At 37.5% G+C, this 21,421-nt stretch overlaps 1 protein-coding gene across 2 annotated transcripts; it reads right to left on the bottom strand.

The window, feature by feature from the left end:
- Window positions 1-722: 722 nt before the first annotated feature.
- kiaa0753 (KIAA0753 ortholog) lies at window positions 723-21,198 on the bottom strand. Of its 2 annotated transcripts, none has more exons than XM_083548670.1 (17): window positions 20,808-21,198; window positions 17,508-17,795; window positions 17,137-17,389; window positions 16,942-17,048; window positions 16,433-16,495; window positions 16,129-16,350; window positions 15,159-15,339; window positions 14,217-14,404; window positions 13,820-13,953; window positions 12,929-13,075; window positions 12,266-12,355; window positions 12,097-12,184; window positions 11,688-11,810; window positions 11,337-11,412; window positions 10,659-10,779; window positions 3,064-3,282; window positions 723-1,481 (listed from the first exon to the last, which is right to left on the bottom strand). In XM_083548670.1, exons 1-17 carry the CDS (start codon window positions 20,919-20,921, stop codon window positions 1,343-1,345), a joined length of 2,553 nt encoding a protein of 850 aa, XP_083404796.1. In that variant the 5' UTR covers window positions 20,922-21,198; the 3' UTR covers window positions 723-1,342. The 2 variants fall into 2 exon arrangements, with proteins under 2 accessions (XP_083404796.1, XP_083404797.1); XM_083548671.1 differs by having other exon boundaries at window positions 12,929-13,072.
- Between the last annotated feature and the right edge of the window lie 223 nt (window positions 21,199-21,421).

Genomic DNA, 21,421 nt, shown 5'->3' with positions numbered 1-21,421 from the left:
CAGTATTCATGCAGTTATTAAATCATATTACAACATGACAGCTGTTGTGCATTCAACATAGCAAATAACAAACTGCTAATGTAATTAAATATTTAATAACTACTGTGTATTTAATAAAACTATGAAAATAAATTCAGTGCTCTTGTGCAGAAGTAACAGCTATATTTCCCTTTTAATTTCAGTTTGAGGAATCTACTGTTTATAATGAATATTTCATGACCAATGTGTTACATTCATAGAAGCAATGAATAACTAAACCTGCATTTATGACTGTGTCCATATAAAAACTGTTTCAAGGTTCTAATTCTGAAACCTAAAATTTCTTCATCAGTAAAAAAAGATGCTGTGATATTTTACATACTTTATCATTTGAACACAAAATAAACTTCTTACCCATTAAACCCAAGGCCACATGGCACATCAGCATTCAAATTCACTCTGAACCTCTAAATGAACACTAATAGAAGCTAAAATATCAGGACCAGCTAAATCTTTTGCAATTTCTGTAAACAGGTCACAATACATTACCAAATATTCCTTAAGAGAGTAAGACTAATATTATCAGACAGAAAGTTCAACAAGACAAACCTTTTTTTAGTGTAGTTGCCATAGTGGTTCTTGCAAAACAGCTACCAAGAAACACATCCTATTGAGTAAATTTGAATTGAATAATTTTACTGCAAATTAAACAAAATAAAGAACAGATAATCCTAATTGCTAAATCACTCTGGTAAAAATGGTTTATTTCAGTTATATTAGTGGTCTACATTATTTCATGTATAAATAGAGTATAATGTATTTAAACTTTGAAAAAGAAGCCATTTTGGAATAACCCAGTTGTCTATATAACACCAGTAAGTAAGTTTTTAAAACTAAACTTTCTTACATTTTATAGACCACACACTTATACACACATTCAATAAAACAATGGCTCATAGCTTCAATTACTGTATGTCATCAATTTCAAGCATGTTGTATATCACCTACTTGTGCAATATATGAATTTAACGCACTTCTCTTATATACCACTTAAGAACAGCATGAACATCACATAACAATAAAACATCTAAAGTTCAGTAGGGACAGACATGGAGGAAAAAACGTGAACAAAGGCCCAGTGTCCTTGAGCCTGGCCATTGATTCATATGGGCATGAGCATTCGGGTATAGACCGGGTTATGGAAAAGGAAATGTATGCTAATTTTAAATTCAATAAAAGTGTAAGAAGTAGCATAGAGTATTGTGAGAGTCAAGCATGATTCACATTCATTATCTTAATGCTAAAAAAATGCTATTCCTGAGGTAAATAAAAAAATAAAAAAATAATTCTATTGGTTACACTGCTACGAAACAGATGCAAAAGGAGGCTGAGTTGGCTGAAGAAACTCTGAGGTGAAGATGGCCTCTGCATACTCTTCACAAACATCCTGGAATTCGGCTGCCACATCAGCCAGGGCCTCCATTATCAGCTCCTCAGCCAAACTGAGAGAAAACAGACAGAACAAAATAAACACTAGCTTTTTTTCTGTTTACGCAGGCTACAGTTTGTTCTGGTACTAGCACAAATGCAAACTACAGATTCTTACTGAAACCAAAATTGCAGGACTTTCAATGGTGACTCATCATTCCTCAAGAGGCTGCATAGACTAGTCAAGTAAAACATTTATAATTCACTGCTCTGGGGAGCTAAAGATTAGTCAGGCAGATGTTACAATAAACTTCACATTGTGAAAAACAGTGCAGAAAAATAGAAAGTTTATTTTTGTACATATTCTTTGCTTCAATAAGAACATATCACTTTGTCAAGGTGGTGTGGGACGGTTATCTGAATTCCACACCTGCTTGCACTGTGGCATAGTGAATTCCATCATGACTTACATGGTACGATAGAAGACATTCTATACCATGACTTGCACATCACATCCCACTCAGCTATTTTCAAACCTCACCATGGTGCATACCACCTTATAAGAGTCTAATTCAGATGAGCTTTCAGATGCAATTAAATACAGAGCTGAACATAGCAGGAGAAACCTCCCAGCTTAACTACCGTACTTCAGCTGAGCTACCATTGTATCCACCAAAGTGGAAAAAAGAAAAGTGAATAAAAAGAATAAAGTGAAAAAAAGAGTTAAGAATTAATGTCCTTATAAATGCAATACATTATAATTATGCACTTTCAATGACTGCAGTTTAAAACAATTAAAACTGAGATTTGTTGCCTGTATATGTCTGTTTATTCAAGTACAGTGATTCACTGTTTGCTGCTGTTTATCAGCACCATTCTGCACTAATACAAAAACAGTGATGCCCTGAATTTTCATTTGATCTAAAAAACAGATGACTAGTTGAATATCTTTTTGAAATACTAGTAAAAATGAAAAGCCTTATCTGTAGTGTAGTGGGAATCTTCTAAGCGCATCTGTGTTCACTTTAATCGTGTAGTTAGGGAGTTCAAATCAAGGGCTTTCTGATCATCTTGTGCATTGCACCAATTTCAAAAATTCGGTTTGCAATGCTAATAATGTGGTGGGTGTACTGGATATACACAATTACAAAGACATTTATGCACAGAGGTCATACACAACAGTCTGAATATAGTGGAACTAAGCACTATATAAAGCAGAGCTTTTTTCCTAGGCTGTAATTAAAGATTTATTTGTTATAACACTGGGGAAACAGCAATATATTTTACATATAATATTTTATGCTTTATTTATATTTTTATATACATATGTATGTATATTAGGTCTGCAGCCATCGATTATTTTAATGATATGATAATAGTGATAATGAAAAACATAAAGATCAATTTTAAATTACTATTGAAAAGGTAAACGCACTGTATGTATGTGTTTTCTTTGTGTTTTATGAAATATAAATATTATATGTTCTTTGTGAAATGTTCCCAATCTATATCTTCATTGCGTAAACATGCAAAGCCACATGTCTTATTCATCATGTTCATATATATATATATATATATATATATATATATATATATATATATATATATATATAAAATCACACACACACACATATGTTCTATATGTTGGTTTCCTACCTTTCAGCGACAGTCCAGGGTTTAAAACTGCCTACTGCTGCATGGGAAACCCGGCACAGGTAGGAATCATATTCCTCCTGGTACTTCTGGACATTCTTCTGAATGCTGCAGGGAACATTCAACTGAATCCCACCTTTCCTTTGTGCTTGGAATGTGTTTAGACCACTGGCAAAAACATCAGGAGGTTCCTCATCCAGCAAGGAGCTTTCTGACCCTATACTAAAGATGCACACAAGATACTTGTTATTTAACACATTTCATAATTTGTTTCTACATTATAGCTACAATCAACTATTTATGTAGGAATGTATGCACAGGCATGAGCTACAAGCTGAGAGCTCTGTTGGAAGGCTCACAGTGAGTGACCATTCATGCTGATCACATGAAGTAAGATGCATGTTAAGCCCCTTCTAGGTAAACCTAGTTAACAGTTCCCAGTGTGGCCAAATTAGTCATATAGAAGCTGAAGCACTTTCACTATCCAAATTAATCAATAATTGCTGGAACTAATAGCTACCTGAAGCTATTCCAGCTTGCACTGTGAAAAGTACACTGTCAGAAAAAAAGAAAGTTGCCAAGAATAATAAAAAAAAGAATAATGGGAAAAAAGTAGCGGCTTATAGCCCGAAAAATACGGTAAGTTTCGAATCCAGTGTACCAGTGAAGATTTTTTCATCGATAGAGACTGAAAGCACTTTTGTACATTGCTCTGGACAAGGGCTTCTGCTAAATGACATAAATGTAAAAGTAATAAGTAAACTTAACATTCTACTCTATTTGCAGATTGGTGTGGCTTTTTGTTAAAAAATTGTATGGATATGATATTTGGCAGTGCAGCAGATGAAAGCAGGGTAGCTAACATTAACAGCAGAGAGCCACAGCTGAGCTCAGGGAAATATACAACAAAAGGCCTTGTTTACTAAATCTGAACACACAAAAAGGCATGCCAGAAACCATTCGGGTTCTCACTAGCCACTGGGTTTGAAGATGACAGTAGTTGAGGGTATGTTTTTAAAAAAAGTAATGACTGTGAAAAGTTATTTTTTAGAGTCATGACCAGAAGCAAGATAATAACCTACTTTTACTGAGCACACAATGTGAGGGAGACTGACCTAGTCTGAGGGAATCATATTCAAAATAAGGCAGCAAACACAGCATTGCCTAAAAATCTCACACCATGCCACAGCAGTGCTGTAGGATCTCCAATGATCTGCTCAAATGAGCTTGTAGACACAATAATTAAATATCAGTCTCTGCTTCTCTCTGGAGTCATTAAATTCCTCTTCCCAACATGCACCACCAGCTCACTTATTCATACTCTAAATATGTACACTTTGCTTCAAGAAAATAACTAGAAGTGTTTTACCTGGTTAGAAAATTTTGCATAATTCTCCACTAAAAAAGCATTTCCACTGGATGAGCGAATCAGTTCAGAATACTAAATTGTTGCAATTTCTATTTCTTTGTGAGCCAAGATGTGTTTAAATATCCCTGCTGGATTTGCTTGCCCTTGTTGCTTTGGCACTATGCAAGCCGAGCTTGAACGTACCGATAGGGCTAAAAATAATGCTGATGATCGATTGGTCTTTAGTCAAGTCAAGTCAAGTCAAGTTTATTTGTATAGCGCTTTTCACAACAGACATTGTCTCAAAGCAGCTTTACAGAAAACAACAGTGAAGGTGAATGGTGTCGTCATAGAAAAGTTCTGATTAATGTGTCTGATTGAAATTGTTTCTCTATGGGCTCAGAATTCTTCAGTAGAAGGCTGGTGTAATGTCTGCCAAAGTTTATCAAGCTCTTAAACAGATTTCAAAGCAAACACTCTTCTTCTTCTTCTTCTTCTTTCGGCTGCTCCCATTAGGGGTCGCCACAGCGGATCATCCGTCTCCATACCACCATGTCCTCTACATCTGCCTCTTTCACACCAACTACCTGCATGTCTTCCCTCACCACATCCATGAACCTCCTCCTTGGCCTTCCTCTTTTCCTCCTACCTGGTGGCTCCATCTTCAGCATTTTTCTACCAATATAATTCATGTCCCTTCTCTGCACATGTCCAAACCATCTCAATCTCGCCTCCCTCACCTTGTCACCAAAACATCCTACATGTGCTGTCCCTCTAATAAACTCATTTCTAATCTTGTCCATCCTCGTCACTCCCAACGAAAACCTTAACATCTTCAGCTCTGCTACCTCCAGCTCCACCTCCTGTCTTTTACTCAATGCCACTGTCTCTAATCCATACAACATCGCAGGTCTCACCACAGTCCTATAAACTTTCCCTTTCATTCTTGCAGATACCCTACTATCACAAATCACTCCTGTCACTCTTCTCCACCCACTCCACCCTGCCTGCACTCTTTTCTTTACTTCTCTAACACACTCTTCATTACTTTGCACTGTTGACCCCAGGTACCTGAACTCCTCCACCTTTTCCACCTCTTCTCCCTGCAACCGCATCACTCTACTGCCCTCCCTCTCATTCACACACATGTACTCTGTCTTACTCCTACTGACTTTCATTCCCCTTCTCTCAAGCGCATATCTCCACCTCTCCAGGCTCTTCTCAACCTGCTCTCTACTCTCACCACAAATCACAATATCATCTGCAAACATCATAGTCCAGGGAGACTCCTGTCTGACCTCGTCCGTCAACCTGTCCATCACCACTGCAAACAGGAAAGGGCTCAGGGCCGATCCTTGATGCAGTCCAACCTTCACCCTGAACCAGTCTGTCGTACCTACTGCACACTTCACTGCCGTCACACTGTCCTCATACATGTCCTGCACCACCCTCACATACTTCTCTGACACACCTGACTTCCTCATACAATACCACAACTCCTCTCTCGGCACCCTGTCGTACGCTTTCTCTAAATCCACAAATACACAATGCAGCTCCTTCTGTCCTTCTCTATACTTCTCCATCAACATCCTCAAAGCAAATAAGGCATCTGTGGTGCTCTTCCTCGGCATGAAACCATACTGTTGCTCACAGATGGTCACCTCTTCTCTCAGCCTGGCTTCCACTACTCTTTCCCATAACTTCATGGTGTGACTGATCAACTTAATTCCCCTGTAGTTACTGCAGGTCTGCACATCTCCCTTATGCTTAAAGATCGGTACCAGCACACTTCTTCTCTATTCCTCAGGCATCCTCTCCCCTTCCAGAATCCTGTTAAACAATCTGGTTAAAAACTCCACTGCCATCTCTCCTAAACATCTCCACGCTTCTACCGGTATGTCATTTGGTCCAACCGACTTTCCATTCTTCATCCTCTTAATCGCTGCTCTCACTTTCTCCTTACTAATCCTATCTACATCCTGCTTCACCAACTCCACATCCTCCAACCTTCTCTCTCTCTGATTTTCCTCATTCATCAGCTGCTTAAAATACTCCCTCCATCTTCTCAACACACTCTCCTCATTAGTCAACACATTTCCCTCTCCATCCTTTATTGCTCTAACTTGCAGTACATCCTTCCCAGCTCGGTCCCTCTGCCTGGCCAATCGGTATAAATCCTTTTCTCCTTCCTTAGTGTCCAACCTCTTATACAGCTCCTCATATGCCTTTTCCTTGGCTTTCGCCACATCCCTTATTACCTGCTGCCGCATCTCCTTGTACTCCTGCCTACTTTTCTCATCACTCTGTCGATCCCACTTCTGTTTTGCCAACCTCTTTCCCCTAATGCTCTCCTGCACTTCCTCATTCCACCACCACGTCTCCTTGTCTTGCTTTCTATTTCCAGATGTCACACCAAGTACTTTTCTAGCTGCCTCCCTCATCACTCCTGCAGTAGTTGCCCAATCATCCGGCACCTCTTCACCACCACCAAGCCCCTGTCTGACCTCTTCCCTGAACCTCACACTACACTCTTCCTCCTTCAGTTTCCACCATCTTATTCTTCTTTCAATCCTTACTTTCCTCCTCTTCTTCTTCGCCTCCAAAACCATCCTACAGACCACCATTCGATGCTGTCTAGCTACACTGTCCCCCGCCAACACCTTACAGTCTCCAATCTCCTTCAGGTTGCATCTCCTACACAGAAGATAATCCACCTGTGTGCACCTTCCTCCACTCTTATACGTCACCCTATGATCCTCCTTCTTCTTAAAATACGTGTTCACTACTGCCATTTCCATCCTTTTAGCAAAATCTACCACCATCTGCCCTCCCACATTCCTCTCCTTAAAACCATACCTACCCATCACCTCCTCATCACCTCTGTTCCCTTCACCTACATGCCCATTAAAGTCTGCCCCAATCACCAATCGTTCTTTCCTAGGTACACCATCTACCACTTCATCTAATTCACTCCAGAATCTTTCCTTCTCCTCCATCTCACAGCCAACTTGTGGAGCATAGGCACTGATGACATTTATCATCATCCCTTCAACCTCCACCTTCACGATCATCACCCTATCAGAAACTCTCTTCACCTCCACTACACTCTTACTGTACTCTTCCTTCAGAATTAACCCTACACCATTTCTCTTTCCATCCACACCATGATAAAACAGTTTAAACCCACCTCCAATGTTCCTGGCCTTACTCCCTTTCCACTTGGTCTCCTGAACACACAGCATATCTACCTTTCTCCTCTCCATCATATCAGCTACCTCTCTCCCTTTACCAGTCATAGTACCAACATTTAAAGTACCAACCCGAACCTCTACTCTCCTACACTGCTCCTTTTCCTGTTGTCTCTGTAGACGTCTTCCTCCTCTCCTTCTCCTCCTTCGGCCAACAGTAGCCCAATTTCCACCGGTACCCTGTCGGCTAACGATACCTGTGGCGGTCGTTGTTAACCCGGGCCTTGACCGATCCTGTATGAAATTCTCATTTGTGATCCGCATATTTGATTTGGCACATGTTTTACGCTGGATGCCCTTCCTAACGCAACAAACTTTGTTTGTTTCAAAGCAAACACTCTATAAAAGTTAAATTAAATACACTACAGTTTGTAAAGACAAGCCTGTGCCCTGAAGAAAGCCTGTTCCCTGAAAAAGTAATCTTTTTTCTTTTTTTCCCACACGAATTAATAAATAATAACTAAAGAAATCAGGCCAAACCTTGCTTTAAACCTTTTTCCAACCTTTTAAAAAAAAATGTCAAGACTATCAATGGTGGAGCAGCTTTCCTGAAAAGGTTGCATAGACTAGTCAAGTAAAACATTTATAATTTATTGCTCTGGGGAACTCAAATTTCAGGCATATGTTAGTGCAAATGATTAATTAGATTAAGACTCATCTACAATAAACTTCACATTGTCAAAACAGTGCAAAAATATAAATTATTTATTTTTATTTTTTGCTTTAATGGAACATATCACTTTGTCATCGTGGTGTGGAACCGTTATCTAAATTCCACACCTGCCCGCTTGCACCGTGGCATAGTGAATTCCGTCATGACTAACACGGTGTGATAGCAGGCATTCCATGGTGACTCACACATCACTATCCAATCCCAGTCAGCTATTTTCGAGCCTCACAATGATGCATAATACCTTAAAGAAGCTGACACAGACTAGCTGTCAGATGTCATTAAACACCAGAGCTGAACCAGATTAGCTACTTCAGCTGAGCTGCCATTGCATCCACCAAAATACAATATCTGTCATAGTTTCTCACACTTTTATACTTCAAAGCAAACTCCCTATAATAACAAACTGATGGGCTATAATATATTGGTTGTGCTATAATGTTGGCTTTGCCCAAACTGTTGCCACAAAAGCTGAAAGCAAAGCATTGTTAAATATGTCTATTTATGTTGCATAATTAAAGTTTCCTTTACTGGAACCAAGGGGTTTGAATGTGTTTCAGAATGACAGTATCCCTGTGTACAAAGTGATGGTGGAAGTGGAAAAACTCATGTACACAGGGCACCGACCTTAAATCTATAGGATAAATTAATATCTTGATCACTCAACGCCTGACCTGATTAATTCTCAAAAGGTTGAATAGCCAAATTCCTAGAGCCACAATCCAAAGGGATTTGGGACAAAATAAAAATAAATGATACTGGCATATGATGTATTTGTGTAATAACAGCAGCTATCACCTTTATCTACTCCTACATATTTAATTTAGATAGCCTTCCTGCATATAACAAAAGCATGACCATCCTGGATGAGATCATGATTATAATAAAAATCATATCAAACACATTTTGATGGAGACGTTTCCTCATGAAAAATATGCGATCAGTCAGAATAACTTTGACCTCATTAGGAGTCGCTACTCTCTAAAGACCATTCCAGCAAAATGTCCCACACCTAAACAGGCCCACTGTTTTGTTTGTTTTTTTACCTTTCTGTTTTCTATTTACTTTATAGCATATTGCACATAGACGAGTCCTATAATTTTCTGTATTTCTGCTGAGTAAATGATTGCTAGGAGAGTACTTATGCCTCAAAGTGCACAATTACAGTAGCACTTGTTCTGCAGGTATCCAAATCAATTTCACCAGAGCTGCCACTGCTTTTTTCCTGGCCTGGTAACAGTTCAAAAGAAATGAAGAATCCGCACTCATTTGGAAGGCCAGTGAGAATCAATATTTGTGCTACAGCCACCAGGAAAGATTTTGAGTTAAGCTTATTTGTCTAGATGTTATCTATTTCCCCCGAGTGTAAATTTTAACCACAAAATAAAGACACTTGAGATGTTTTGAGATCGTCTTTCAATACAAGAGAATGGGAAATGAGAAAAATGGTCAGTCGCATTTAATTGCCTGTCACACTGGCATTATTGCAGATGTGAAATTGAATTTCTGGATTATTGATGAACCTGCTTGCTATTTTTGTGTGGGAAAAAGAAGAACAGAGTAGGCCAGGCCAATCAGAGAAGCCCATTGGCTGTGTATAGGATGCTCATCGAGACCCAGAAGGTCCAGAATTCATATCCCTTCACACAGAGCAAAACGCAAGAGACATTATCACATCTAACTCGGAGTACTACCGAAATAAGACCAATAACCTTCACAATTTAAGGATGCAAGGTTATAGCATGGGAGAATAGGAAGTTCAAAAACACAGACTTGTGGGTTTAACTGTATTGCTTAGACCCCCAGTGTCTTTAGCTCTCACTTTTGCTTATTTTGTGTTCATTTATAGTCTGAATGTTCAAAAGCGGCAGAGGCAAATGCAAGTCTCAAGCGTTTTCTCTCTTGGCTGACATTGGTTATGTTAGAGACTTCATTTTGTTTTTTCCTTTACAAAGCATCATAGAGTACACAAACAAAACCTGCTAACACACCATTTATTTGCTTTGCTGATGGCTACAAAGCTCAAAGGATGTTGCCTGTTAGCGTTTTAATGCAGAGGTTGATCTAATACATTTATTTCTATGATGGATTTAATGGTGTGTGTCATAAACTCAATTAAAGGACATAACCATTTAATCACTAATCCCCTTTTGAATACATTATCCTTCATTCAAATATTTAACATACAGACAGATGGGGAAAGAGTTCAAAGATAAAACATTTATCATAGCTATAATGTATTAACCAAATGGAGAGAAAGAGAGCATGTGTGCCCACTTGAGCACTTAAAACCCTAATGGTGTATTATGTCAGACCATTTACAGATACTTACCCTGTCTCCACTGGCTTTTTTAAGACAATGTCTCCTATACTGGTGCATCTCTGAGCTGGTTTGGTCAGTCTAATAGGTTGTGGAGATGCAGGTCTGGAGTTATTATGCTTTCTATTGGTTCCTGAAGCAAAAACATAAGAGCAACAATTGTGTCAACAAGGTGGTGCCACCTGCTGGACAATACTACCAAATTAATTAAAAACAGTAAACTCAAGGTTGAAGGTTTTTTATTTGTTTCTTACTTAATCATCCCACAATGCAACAACAAACAGAGAACATACTCACTGATAATAAAACATAATAAACTAGGATATAGTAAAAAAAAATTATAATATTTACTTAATAATTATTTACTACTTATTTACTAAAGTATTTAACATGCCATTTACACAAAGAATGCACAATGTTTGTCAAATATGCAAAGATCTGCAAAGTAACCTGATGATGTTTAAGAAAAACCATATTGTGCATAATTGAAGTCATTGTAAGTTTTACAGACTACAGTAAAACGTAAACAAAGTTTTATGTACAGTTTAAAATACACATCCTGAACACAAATATATAGATTGAGCAGATATTACTTAGGCAAAACACTCCTTTTTGTATCTTTAGGTTTGTGCTTTTTTTTTTTTAACTGTAAATCTCTAAAACACCAAATTATTTATCTTTAATATTTACCTGTGTCTATATCCCAGAGAAGAGGGTCAGAGTAAGAAATCATAGCAAAACGGCGCCGCACTTCCTCCTCATCTTTCTAAATAAGGATGCAAATATGAACACAATATATATATATATATATATATATATATATATATATATATATATATATATATATATATATATATATATATATATATATATATTCAGGCAGTAATCTAACCAATACGTTTATGTGGTAATTGTTATAAAATCAACTCTAAGTCAACAGAACATTTTAACAAATACAATAATGCTTTACCCAAACTTTGCCCAGACATATTAAATTATTAATATTCATATGTTAGGGAGAAGAAAGAACAAATTGGTGACCTCTATCTCCTCCATGCGCAGTAGCATATTCTCTAAAACAGGGTTCTGCAGTAGTGCGTCATGCTCCGAGCTCACCCCCTGCATGGCACCAGCTGTGGCCTCTATATCGGTACCCACTGCAGTCTAAGCACAGAGAAACACATAAGCACAGCATGAAAGTGATACAAAAAATTAATTATATACTTAATTATAATAATAAGTCATTATAAAGTTACATCATATGACCAATTGTATGCATTGTATGTATTGTATTGTAGCTGATCATCACACCCATATCTGTTTTTTTTTGTTTGTTTTTTTAAGTGTACCATTCCAGATTCAGTCCCCTTTGCTAACCTCTACTCTTCGAAAAGGGTTCTCAATAGATTTTAGACCATGGTTATAGTGATTTATTTTTTTCAATAATTACCTGCACACAATCCAGCAGAGGTTGGAGTGTATCTCTAGTTGCGTGCATAGCTCCCTTTGTCCTTAGTGTTGGGGAACCTGCCACAGCCCTATTACACAAATAAACTAAAGTAGGTCAAGCCAAAACACCTAAACATTTACACATAGCATAAACATGAGGCCTTCTGTACCTGACTCTTTGAACAGCTCCAATGTCCTCTTCACGGAGATGATTTAGTTCTCTCTCTCTGTTTTCTGTTATTGCATCCGGCCAGGCTTGCCTACATTGCATATACAGACACTAATAAATTCAGACATTCTTCATTCATAAGCAATAAAACATGAAATACATCACAAAAGCTCTCCAAGACAACACATGCATGGATCAAGTGACTTTTCACAATTACATAAAAAAGATATTAGTCAAAGCCCAAGACAAAAGAATAATTCCAGGAGAGATCTACAGAAATGACTGATTAGTTATTTAACCTTTGGCTGTAAACTACACTTGATATTAATTGATATGTATGTACAGTTAAAGATAGCAGAAGGAAATAATAAGATAATTTTCACAGTGGTAAAGGGACAGGTGTTGATAGTTTCATCAAAACCCAATGAGCAAATTCTCTTAAAATCAGAGATTAATATTTTGGAAAACTGGTTACACAGCCCAGAGGTTTAAGGAATATTCCAGTTGCAAATCCACAAAGTGTAAAAAGAAGAACTTAATACAATGCAAAGAAAAGAAACTGCCACATGCTCATCATAGGCTATACACTTGTTACTCAAGAGTTTCTGTAAAGGTTCCTGCAATTATGAAGCTGTGCTGTATGTAGACTAAAGTTGTGTCTGACCTGAGGGCCTCATTCGGGGCATTTCTGATGTCTTCACTGCTGGTCTTTTCCCTGCTTTGGCTTTTTCCTTGTACACCTGAGGGCAGTGATGAGTCTTTCAATAGGGAGAAGAGACATCTCGGCTCTGGTCTGCTGGACACAGCTCTGCTAAAACAAATATATAATTTTGCGTTTTAATGAAAAAAATATATATGCTGAATAAAATGAAGAAATAGTTAATAAATAGGCACAAATACAAGCAGAAACAAAAGATTTAAGAACAAATGTTTATTGGACATTCATGACTTTCAAGTTAAGATCAATGATATTTCTTCTTATCCGGCAAACATTTCTACTAATGCTATATAATCTACTAATCAGCTCTAAAACCCCAATTGAATCCTTCAATACAATAAAGACAAATAAAGTAACTGATATAATGTATGTTAGAGATATTATGCAATAATATATTTATTTAAATGATAAAAGATAGAAACGTAGAAAATCAACTTAAAAAATTTAATTATTGACTTCTATTCATCATAAACATATTTGTTACTATATTGAGTAAGAAAGTTGATGACCAAGAAAATTATACTACAAAAAATGGCTATATATTTCAAACCACATAAGATCTAAACTGTCAATGAGATTCTAACCATACTGAACCATACTGTTTTCACATTTCTTTAATGCACTTTAATGCACTCCCTGTTTCCCCAAAAGAATAAGGCAACATTTCAGCAACTTTTCCTCAATAGGTTTGTTTATCTAAAAAAAACTCCTAAAAACAATGTTTCATTCATTGTACATTCATTCATCAAATTTACTCACACACCTTGCAAAGTTCATAATTATACACAGTGAGGTGGAGAAAGTGTGTGCTTTTACATGGGTGTGTTAGTGACTGACCGGTGTTTCACAGGAGAATGAGGAGATGTTGGGATCCATGGCACCGATACTGCTCTCTGTGGTAACTGGCTTTCTCTGAGCTTGGATGAAACAGTGGGCTGCTGGAAGCCAACATCCCGAACATGACTACATGGCTGTAGGAATTAAGATATAAGTCTTTGTCATAAACATATCCAGTTCAAGCATAAAGCTGTATGTTACATATCCAAAATATGGTTAATAGCTAATTTATTATTACCTAATACATTATTAGTTATTTTTTTATAATTAATAGTTATTAGTAGTGATTGTAATTATTAATAAATTGCTTCTCCTGCTGTTTCTTTTTCCTATCAGATTAGAATACAAGCATTAAAGAACTCACTGAACCATATTTTGTGATAAGCCCATGTCTCACCTTGCTCTTGTCTGGATGGGCTGCACCACTAGATGATTTAGGGATGTCTGTTTCTGGCATGCTCCCACTCTTTGCCTCTCTCAATTCCTGCATGCACAACAAGTTCTGGATACCAACCTTCAGAACCTCCTTGCGCTCTTGATCCAATAATTGTCCTGCTTTTAAAGGCTGGTCTGCTGTTCTTCTGTCTAAACAATCAGAGTAAAAACTACAGTACTTATAAAAGTCCTTCACAATTTCTACTGTATGTTCGTTGTGATGTGATTTTATCATTCAAATTAACAAAATAGTGTGCGTTATCTCACCTTAATAAATATGCTATTTGTTTATATTCAGGTCAGTGCAAAACCAAATGAGCATTTTGAATTATTAGTCACTTCATGATAGATAAATTCACACAACCAAAGTTTTATTGAATTTGAGGAGGACCAGGGCCAAAATAATTATACAAAAATTATCCTTGAATATGAGTTGCCTATTCTCGTAGTTTATATTGACATTGTGATTTGAATAGTTCCCCTTTCATCACCAATATATTACAGTAATCCCCCCTTTATCGCCGTGGTTACGTTCCAAAACCGCCCGTGATAAACGAAAAAAGAACACGATAAACGGACAACACCCCAAAATTGCTATTTTATGTATACAGTACTGTACTGTATCACCATTTTACTTTATTTTATAATTAATATTTCTTTTTATTAATAAATGTCGTTATTTCAACATAAAACTTCATAAAAACAATTCCCTATAAGTTTTTTGGTGTATCGTTCTAGCTGCGACCCGTGGTGAAGTGGGGGATTTCTGTAATTCTACTTTGTAAATATGTTCTATTATAATCTAAATGTTTTTAACAAACTCTGTTTTTTTTTGGATTGATTAAGTCTACATTAGTCATTCTACATTATGAAAAACTCTTTTCTTAAGAAGATGACAACTTACTCTTTTTAGGAGCTGATGATTTCTTTGGTCGGCGAGCGGCTTTGGCTGTCTGGGCTTTGGGAAATCGTGAATGGGAAGTGCTGCGTCCACTGACCCTGGAAGTCCTCTCTCTTACAGGAGAGATACTCAGTGCATGTTGATCTTGCAGACTATCCTGCTTACGCAGTACCAACTCCAGCATCTGCATAAGAATTGTAAGAGTAATTGTAATATGTATAGATATTGCTAGATATTTTAAAGAGTTTAATATTGCTCTATTCCATGCACTCATATTTGAAATATCAGACTACCTAAAAGAGGAATCACGAAAGAAAATAACTACCGTAATTTCCGGACTATAAAGCGCACCCATATATAAACCGCACCCACTGAATTTTACAAAATTTTTTATTTTTAACATAAATAAGCCGCACCTGTCTATAAGCTGCAGGTGTCTACACTAATGTACTTTACACAGGCTTCAACGAAAGACACGTTAACGGGTGACACACGGTGTAACGGGTGAAATATGTTGCGCTTTCTTTAGGAGCATAGCGGTATTTTGGGAATAGCCTGCCACTGCATTTTTCCGCTATTACTGCTTGTGTGGAGACCGAGGATTATATCCTTATTATTTTCTGATGCTCATTCCTAAGTTTCTTTGACTAACCCATAACGGTGTTGCCAAAAGAAAAAAAAAAGGATGAGTTTACATTGTTGTGCGTTTAAAAATCACCCGATGGAAGTTTTTTCTCCCAAAGCCGTGCAGCTCAGAACACAGGTGAGGTGCGTTTTTTCGTTTCCGTTCGGAAATTTAATTGGTCTAATGTTACGGGGTTCAGTTTTTTGGTTTGAAGTGTGTAACCAGGAAAAACTCAGGAAAAATTCATAAATTAGCCGCTTTGTTGTTTAAGCCGCGGGGTTCAAAACGTGGGAAAAAAGTAGCGGCTTATAGTCCGGAAAATACGGTATATTTAAAGTCTGTCATTACTTCTAACTTCTGCAGGATGTCCAGTGTGGTTTCTGGTACAGCTGAGCCCTGGCCCACGTCCAACTTGGCAGAGCACAGTGAGAGCTGGCGTATGAGCTGGCCAAGCTCTTTACATTGGACAGGTACTCTGCTCTCAGCAGGATCTGACAGCTGCTGAATAAACCCCTGCATGGCTCGAACTGCCCCCCGATGAGCCGCTGCCAACCTGTTTACTGCCCTGCTCTGAAAAAAAGAACAAATAAACCAAGTCAGTCCCATCTGGTTTTTAATTCTTAAAACATCTTTAATGTTACAAATCTCTTACCTTATTGGTAGCCCTGACACTCTGGGAATGCAACTTCTCTAAATCCTGCTGAATTTCTTTCACCTAGATAGATAGATAGATAGATATATATATATATATATATATATATATATATATATATATATATATATATATATATATATATATATATATATATATATATATATCATTAACATTAATATTTCAAGTCTATATTGCCAGTTAATCAAGTTATTCACCAAACAACAAATTCTTGTTATTCAAGGACTTTGAATTATTTACTGACTGTGGATTTTTAATGCCATGTGCATGTAAAGGCAAAAAAAATTAATAAGCAAGTGTTTTAATGTCAAGAATGTATTTCAAGCAGAAATAATGGAAGTAAAGGCATAAATAAAAATATCATGATAACATAGACACTATTGTTACTCCACTATTTCTAGTGAATAGCCACACAATCTTAGCATGTGCTGAGTGATTTAAATAAAACCAATGGGAAAAAATGACTTATAGATCAACAATGTACTGACCTGCTGCTGTAAAACGTAAATAATCCGTGCAGAGCGAGCAGCCTGCTCCTGCTGGCGGATCTCAATCCTGCGCTTCTCGTCTGGCTCCACACTCTCCACTATTTGTCCTGTACAGGACAGCACATTCATGACCTCTGCTTTGATCCACACAGACAATATGTAATTAAATTAATTAAGAGATATAACCAGCATTACCTTTATTTACAAGCTGCTCTATTCTTTTCACATAGGTCTCCAGCTCTTTCTGTAGTTTATAGATCTCTTTGCTAAGATGTGGCTCACTGCTGATGGCTTTTGGTCCAGGGTCCCTGGTTGGAGGAGACTGTCCATGTTCAGCCATGGAGCTTTGAAAAAGCTTTTGAGGAGTATATACAAGTACCTGTGTGCACCGTTTTGTCTGCCTCTTTGGACTTCCTGTTCTATGCCTAGATTTAGGGGAAAGCTCATTCTAGATTTGGAAAACAAACAACAGACGTGGATTAATGTAAATTAAACAATTGTTAATTCTTATTGTATTGTATATGCTTACACCAAAGATAAATTCCCATTTATGAAATTACTGGTACCTGATGATCATCATTTTTATTCTTATCTAGACTTGGAGATCTTGTCTTGTGTAACAGACTATTTTTGGATTCTTGTCGTTTTCTGCGCAAGTCTTTTTGGGCTAGACTCACTGCAGCCTGAAGTTGATCTTCAGAGAGAACAGAAAGGCGTAAGGAGCTACTACAGCTCTCAGCAGCATTCTGCTTTTCCCGATGAGCCATAAGCTTCTCGATCACAATAGGACCTGGAGGACCTACTCGAGTTGTTCGGTTCAGGACATTGGTTGACATGGCGAGATTAAACAAAAGCTGTGAGAAAGAGGGCAGAATGTGAGAGAAGAAATAGGAATGAAAATATAGATCCTTGTGGAGAATGGAGTTGTGAGGTAAGGCACTACCTGCTGAAACCAGTGCAAACAATTATCTGTAAAATGAGTCTGCTCTATAAAACAACTAAGTAGAAAAACAGAGGGGAGACTGAGCAGGTGCAATAAAGTGTTTCACTGTACCATAACAGAAACAATGAGTCAGTACTACACCCAATGATGAACATTAGCATTGTATTGTAACTTTGTTATTGTACTGAAGTACATTTTGTATTTTCATTTTGTGAAACAATTACTTTACTATATTTGATTGCATAATATTGTATTGTCACTAGACTACATTTTAGAAGACTGTGCTGTTCTTCGCTACTTTGCTACTTTGGAATTAATATATAAATTGCATTAAATGATAACCTCTTGCGAGACCACATCTGTAACCACATAAACCATAATCCCACAGTTTACAATAGAAAACAATAGAAACAACAGAACAATAAAAAACTCATTAATATGGTGAATGGAGCATTCTCAGGATTCCAGAGATAATTATAATATAGCTCTTAGGTTTTTATTTTTTTACTTTTGATACTTAAATACATTTTTAAAGCATTTTATTTACTTCTCACTTGTATTTTTACTGAAGTAGAAATGTAAAAGGAGTACTTGAATGAATGGACATTATATGCCACCCAGATGAGGATGGGTTTTCTTCTCATTTCACTGAAGGTTTCTTCCTAATACCATCTCAGGGATTTTTTTCCTTGCTGCTGTCACTGGCTTGCTCATTAGGGATAAACTTATAAGGGATAAAGGAAGAGGTACTAAACTTAAAAAAATTAATTTATAATAATTATAATCTATTTATGTATTCTGTAATGCTGCTTCATGACAATGTCCACTGTTATATGCATACAACTCTATTGAATTAAATACTTCTGGTTAAACTGGAGTAATATTTTTAGGAGGCATTTATATATATTTAAGAGGTATGTGTACTTATTTATATACCTTTAAGGAGGTATGTGTACTTATTTATATACCTTTAAGGAGGTATGTGTACTTATATATACAGTGGGTACGGAAAGTATTCAGCCCCCTTTAAATTTTTCACTCTTTTTTTATTTTGTGGCATTTGCTAAAATCATTTAAGTTCATTTCTTTTTCTCATTAATGTACACATAGCACCCTATATTGACAGAAAAACACAGAATTGTTGACATTGTTGCAGATTTATTAAAAAAGAAAAACTGAAATATCACATGGTCCTAAGTATTCAGACCCTTTGCTCAGTATTAAGTAGAAGCCCCCTTTTGATCTAATACAGCCAGGAGTCTTTTTGGGAAAGATGCAACAAGTCTTTCACACCTGGATTTGGGGATCCTCTGCCATTCCTCCTTGCAGGTCCTCTCCAGTTCTGTCAGGTTGGACGGTAAACGTTGGTGGACAGCCATTTTTAGGTCTCTCCAGAGATGCTCAATTGGGTTTAAGTCAGGGCTCTGGCTGGGCCATTCAAGAACAGTCACGGAGTTGTTGTGAAGCCACTCCTTCGTTATTTTAGCTGTGTGCTTAGGGTCATTGTCTTGTTGGAAGGTAAACCTTCGGCCCAGTCTGAGGTCCAGAGCACTCTGGAGAAGGTTTTTGTCCAGGATATCCCTGTGCTTGGCCGCATTCATCTTTCCCTTGATTGCAACCAGTCGTCCTGTCCCTGCAGCTGAAAAACACCCCCACAGCATGATGCTGCCACCACCATGCTTCATTGTTGAGACTGTACTGGACAGGTGATGAGCAGTGCCTGGTTTTCTCCACACATACCGCTTAGAATTAAGGCCAAAAAGTTCTATCTTGGTCTCATCAGACCAGAGAATCTTATTTCTCACCATCTTGGAGAACTCCATGCGGGTTTTCATGTGTCCTGCACTGAGGAAAGGCTTCCGTCGGGCCACTCTGCTATAAAGCCCCACTGGTGAAGGGCTGCAGTGATGGTTGACTTTCTACAACTTTCTCCCATCTCCCGACTGCATCTCTGGAGCTCAGCCACAGTGATCTTTGGGTTCTTCTTTACCTCTCTTACCAAGGCTCTTCTCCCCCGATAGCTCAGTTTGGCCGGACGGCCAGCTCTAGGAAGGGTTCTGGTCGTCCCAAACGTCTTCCATTTGAGGATTATGGAGGCCACTGTGCTCTTAGGAACCTTAAGTGCAGCAGAAATTTTTTTGGAACCTTGGCCAGATCTGTGCCTTGCCACAATTCTGTCTCTGAGCTCTTCAGGCAGTTCCTTTGACCTTAATGATTCTCATTTGCTCTGACATGCATTGTGATCTGTAAGGTCTTATATAAACAGGTGTGTGGCTTTCCTAATCAAGTCCAATCAGTATAATCAAAAATTTCTGGACTCAAATGAAGGTGTAGAACCATCTCAAGGATGATCAGAAGAAATGGAAAGCACCTGAGTTAAATATATGAGTGTCACAGCAAAGGGTCTGAATACTTAGGACCATGTGATATTTCAGTTTTTCTTTTTTAATAAATCTGCAAAAAGGTCAACAATTCTGTGTTTTTCTGTCAGTATGGGGTGCTATGTGTACATTCATGAGGAAAAGAAATGAACTTAAATGATTTTAGCAAATGGCTGCAATATAACAAAAAGTGAAAAATTGAAGGGGGTCTGAATACTTTCCGTACCCACTGTATATACCTTTAAGGAGGTATGTGTACTTATTTATATACCTTTAAGGAGGTATGTGTACTTATATATATATACCTTTAAGGAGGTATGTGTACTTATTTATATACCTTTAAGGAGGTATGTGTACTTATATATATATATATATATATATATATATATATATATATATATATATATATATATATATATATATATAGGATGTATGTGTACTTGGTTTATTCAATCAAGTAAATGAATAACGCACTTAACCCACAACTGATGACTACTTTCTTAATATTTAGCTTTTAAACATTGTGATCAATTCCGCATTACCTGCGTCTGAGGTCCAGGGATCCGCTGTTTTTTGACCCAGGCTCCATTCTCCACGTAGTTCTTTATGTCCCTAACTGCTCTCATTGGGGATCCGCTCTGATCATCTGTAGCCATCGACACGGAAGTCACAAATATAGTTCCAACCTACAACCTACAACACAACTTACTAGACAGCCAATAAGCAACTAGAAAACAAAACCAAATCGAGAATTTGTGACAATCATAAAATATCATTTGGTCCCCTTGTTCTCCCAATTGATTGATCATTACGATCAATAATTATTTATAAATACAACACAATTAAACGCCCATAGAGACAAAGCTGTAGTTTAAAACGCCGCCATGACAACAACATTCTTCTTCTTGGATTGTGGATAAGGTTAGTGGTGGAAGTAAGACACCGCCATCTAGCGGTTACACATTGTAAGTTTTGTAAGTGTAGCATAGAGCTACACACATCAAAATAAAAACTTTTTAATTGCACCAAGTCTGGCTTGACAGACAGGAGTGCGTGCCCAATGGTAGGTAAGGGACCTACCTTTCCTCAGTTAACATTTCCTCCTCACGACTTCGGTAATCCTACCTCACAGCTTCCTGGTTCCTGGACCGCACTA

Source organism: Silurus aristotelis (genome assembly GCF_946808225.1).
Source record: "Silurus aristotelis genome assembly, chromosome: 8".
NCBI classification, from domain to species: Eukaryota; Metazoa; Chordata; class Actinopteri; order Siluriformes; family Siluridae; genus Silurus; species Silurus aristotelis.
The sequence above is the reverse complement of the archived record's forward strand: the minus strand, read 5'-3'. Positions and strand labels throughout refer to the sequence as shown.

Excerpts from the sequence above, each read along its gene's own strand:
- kiaa0753 (XM_083548670.1), bottom strand. The coding sequence starts at position 20,921 with ATGGCTACAGATGATCAGAGCGGATCCCCAATGAGAGCAGTTAGGGAC. Across the intron at positions 14,405-15,158 it reads ATCATCAGCTCCTAAAAAGA|ACAGAAGAACAGCAGACCAG; the intron begins GTAAGTTGTCAT and ends CTGATTGTTTAG. Across the intron at positions 13,076-13,819 it reads CATTCTCCTGTGAAACACCG|CAGAGCTGTGTCCAGCAGAC; the intron begins GTCAGTCACTAA and ends TATTTGTTTTAG.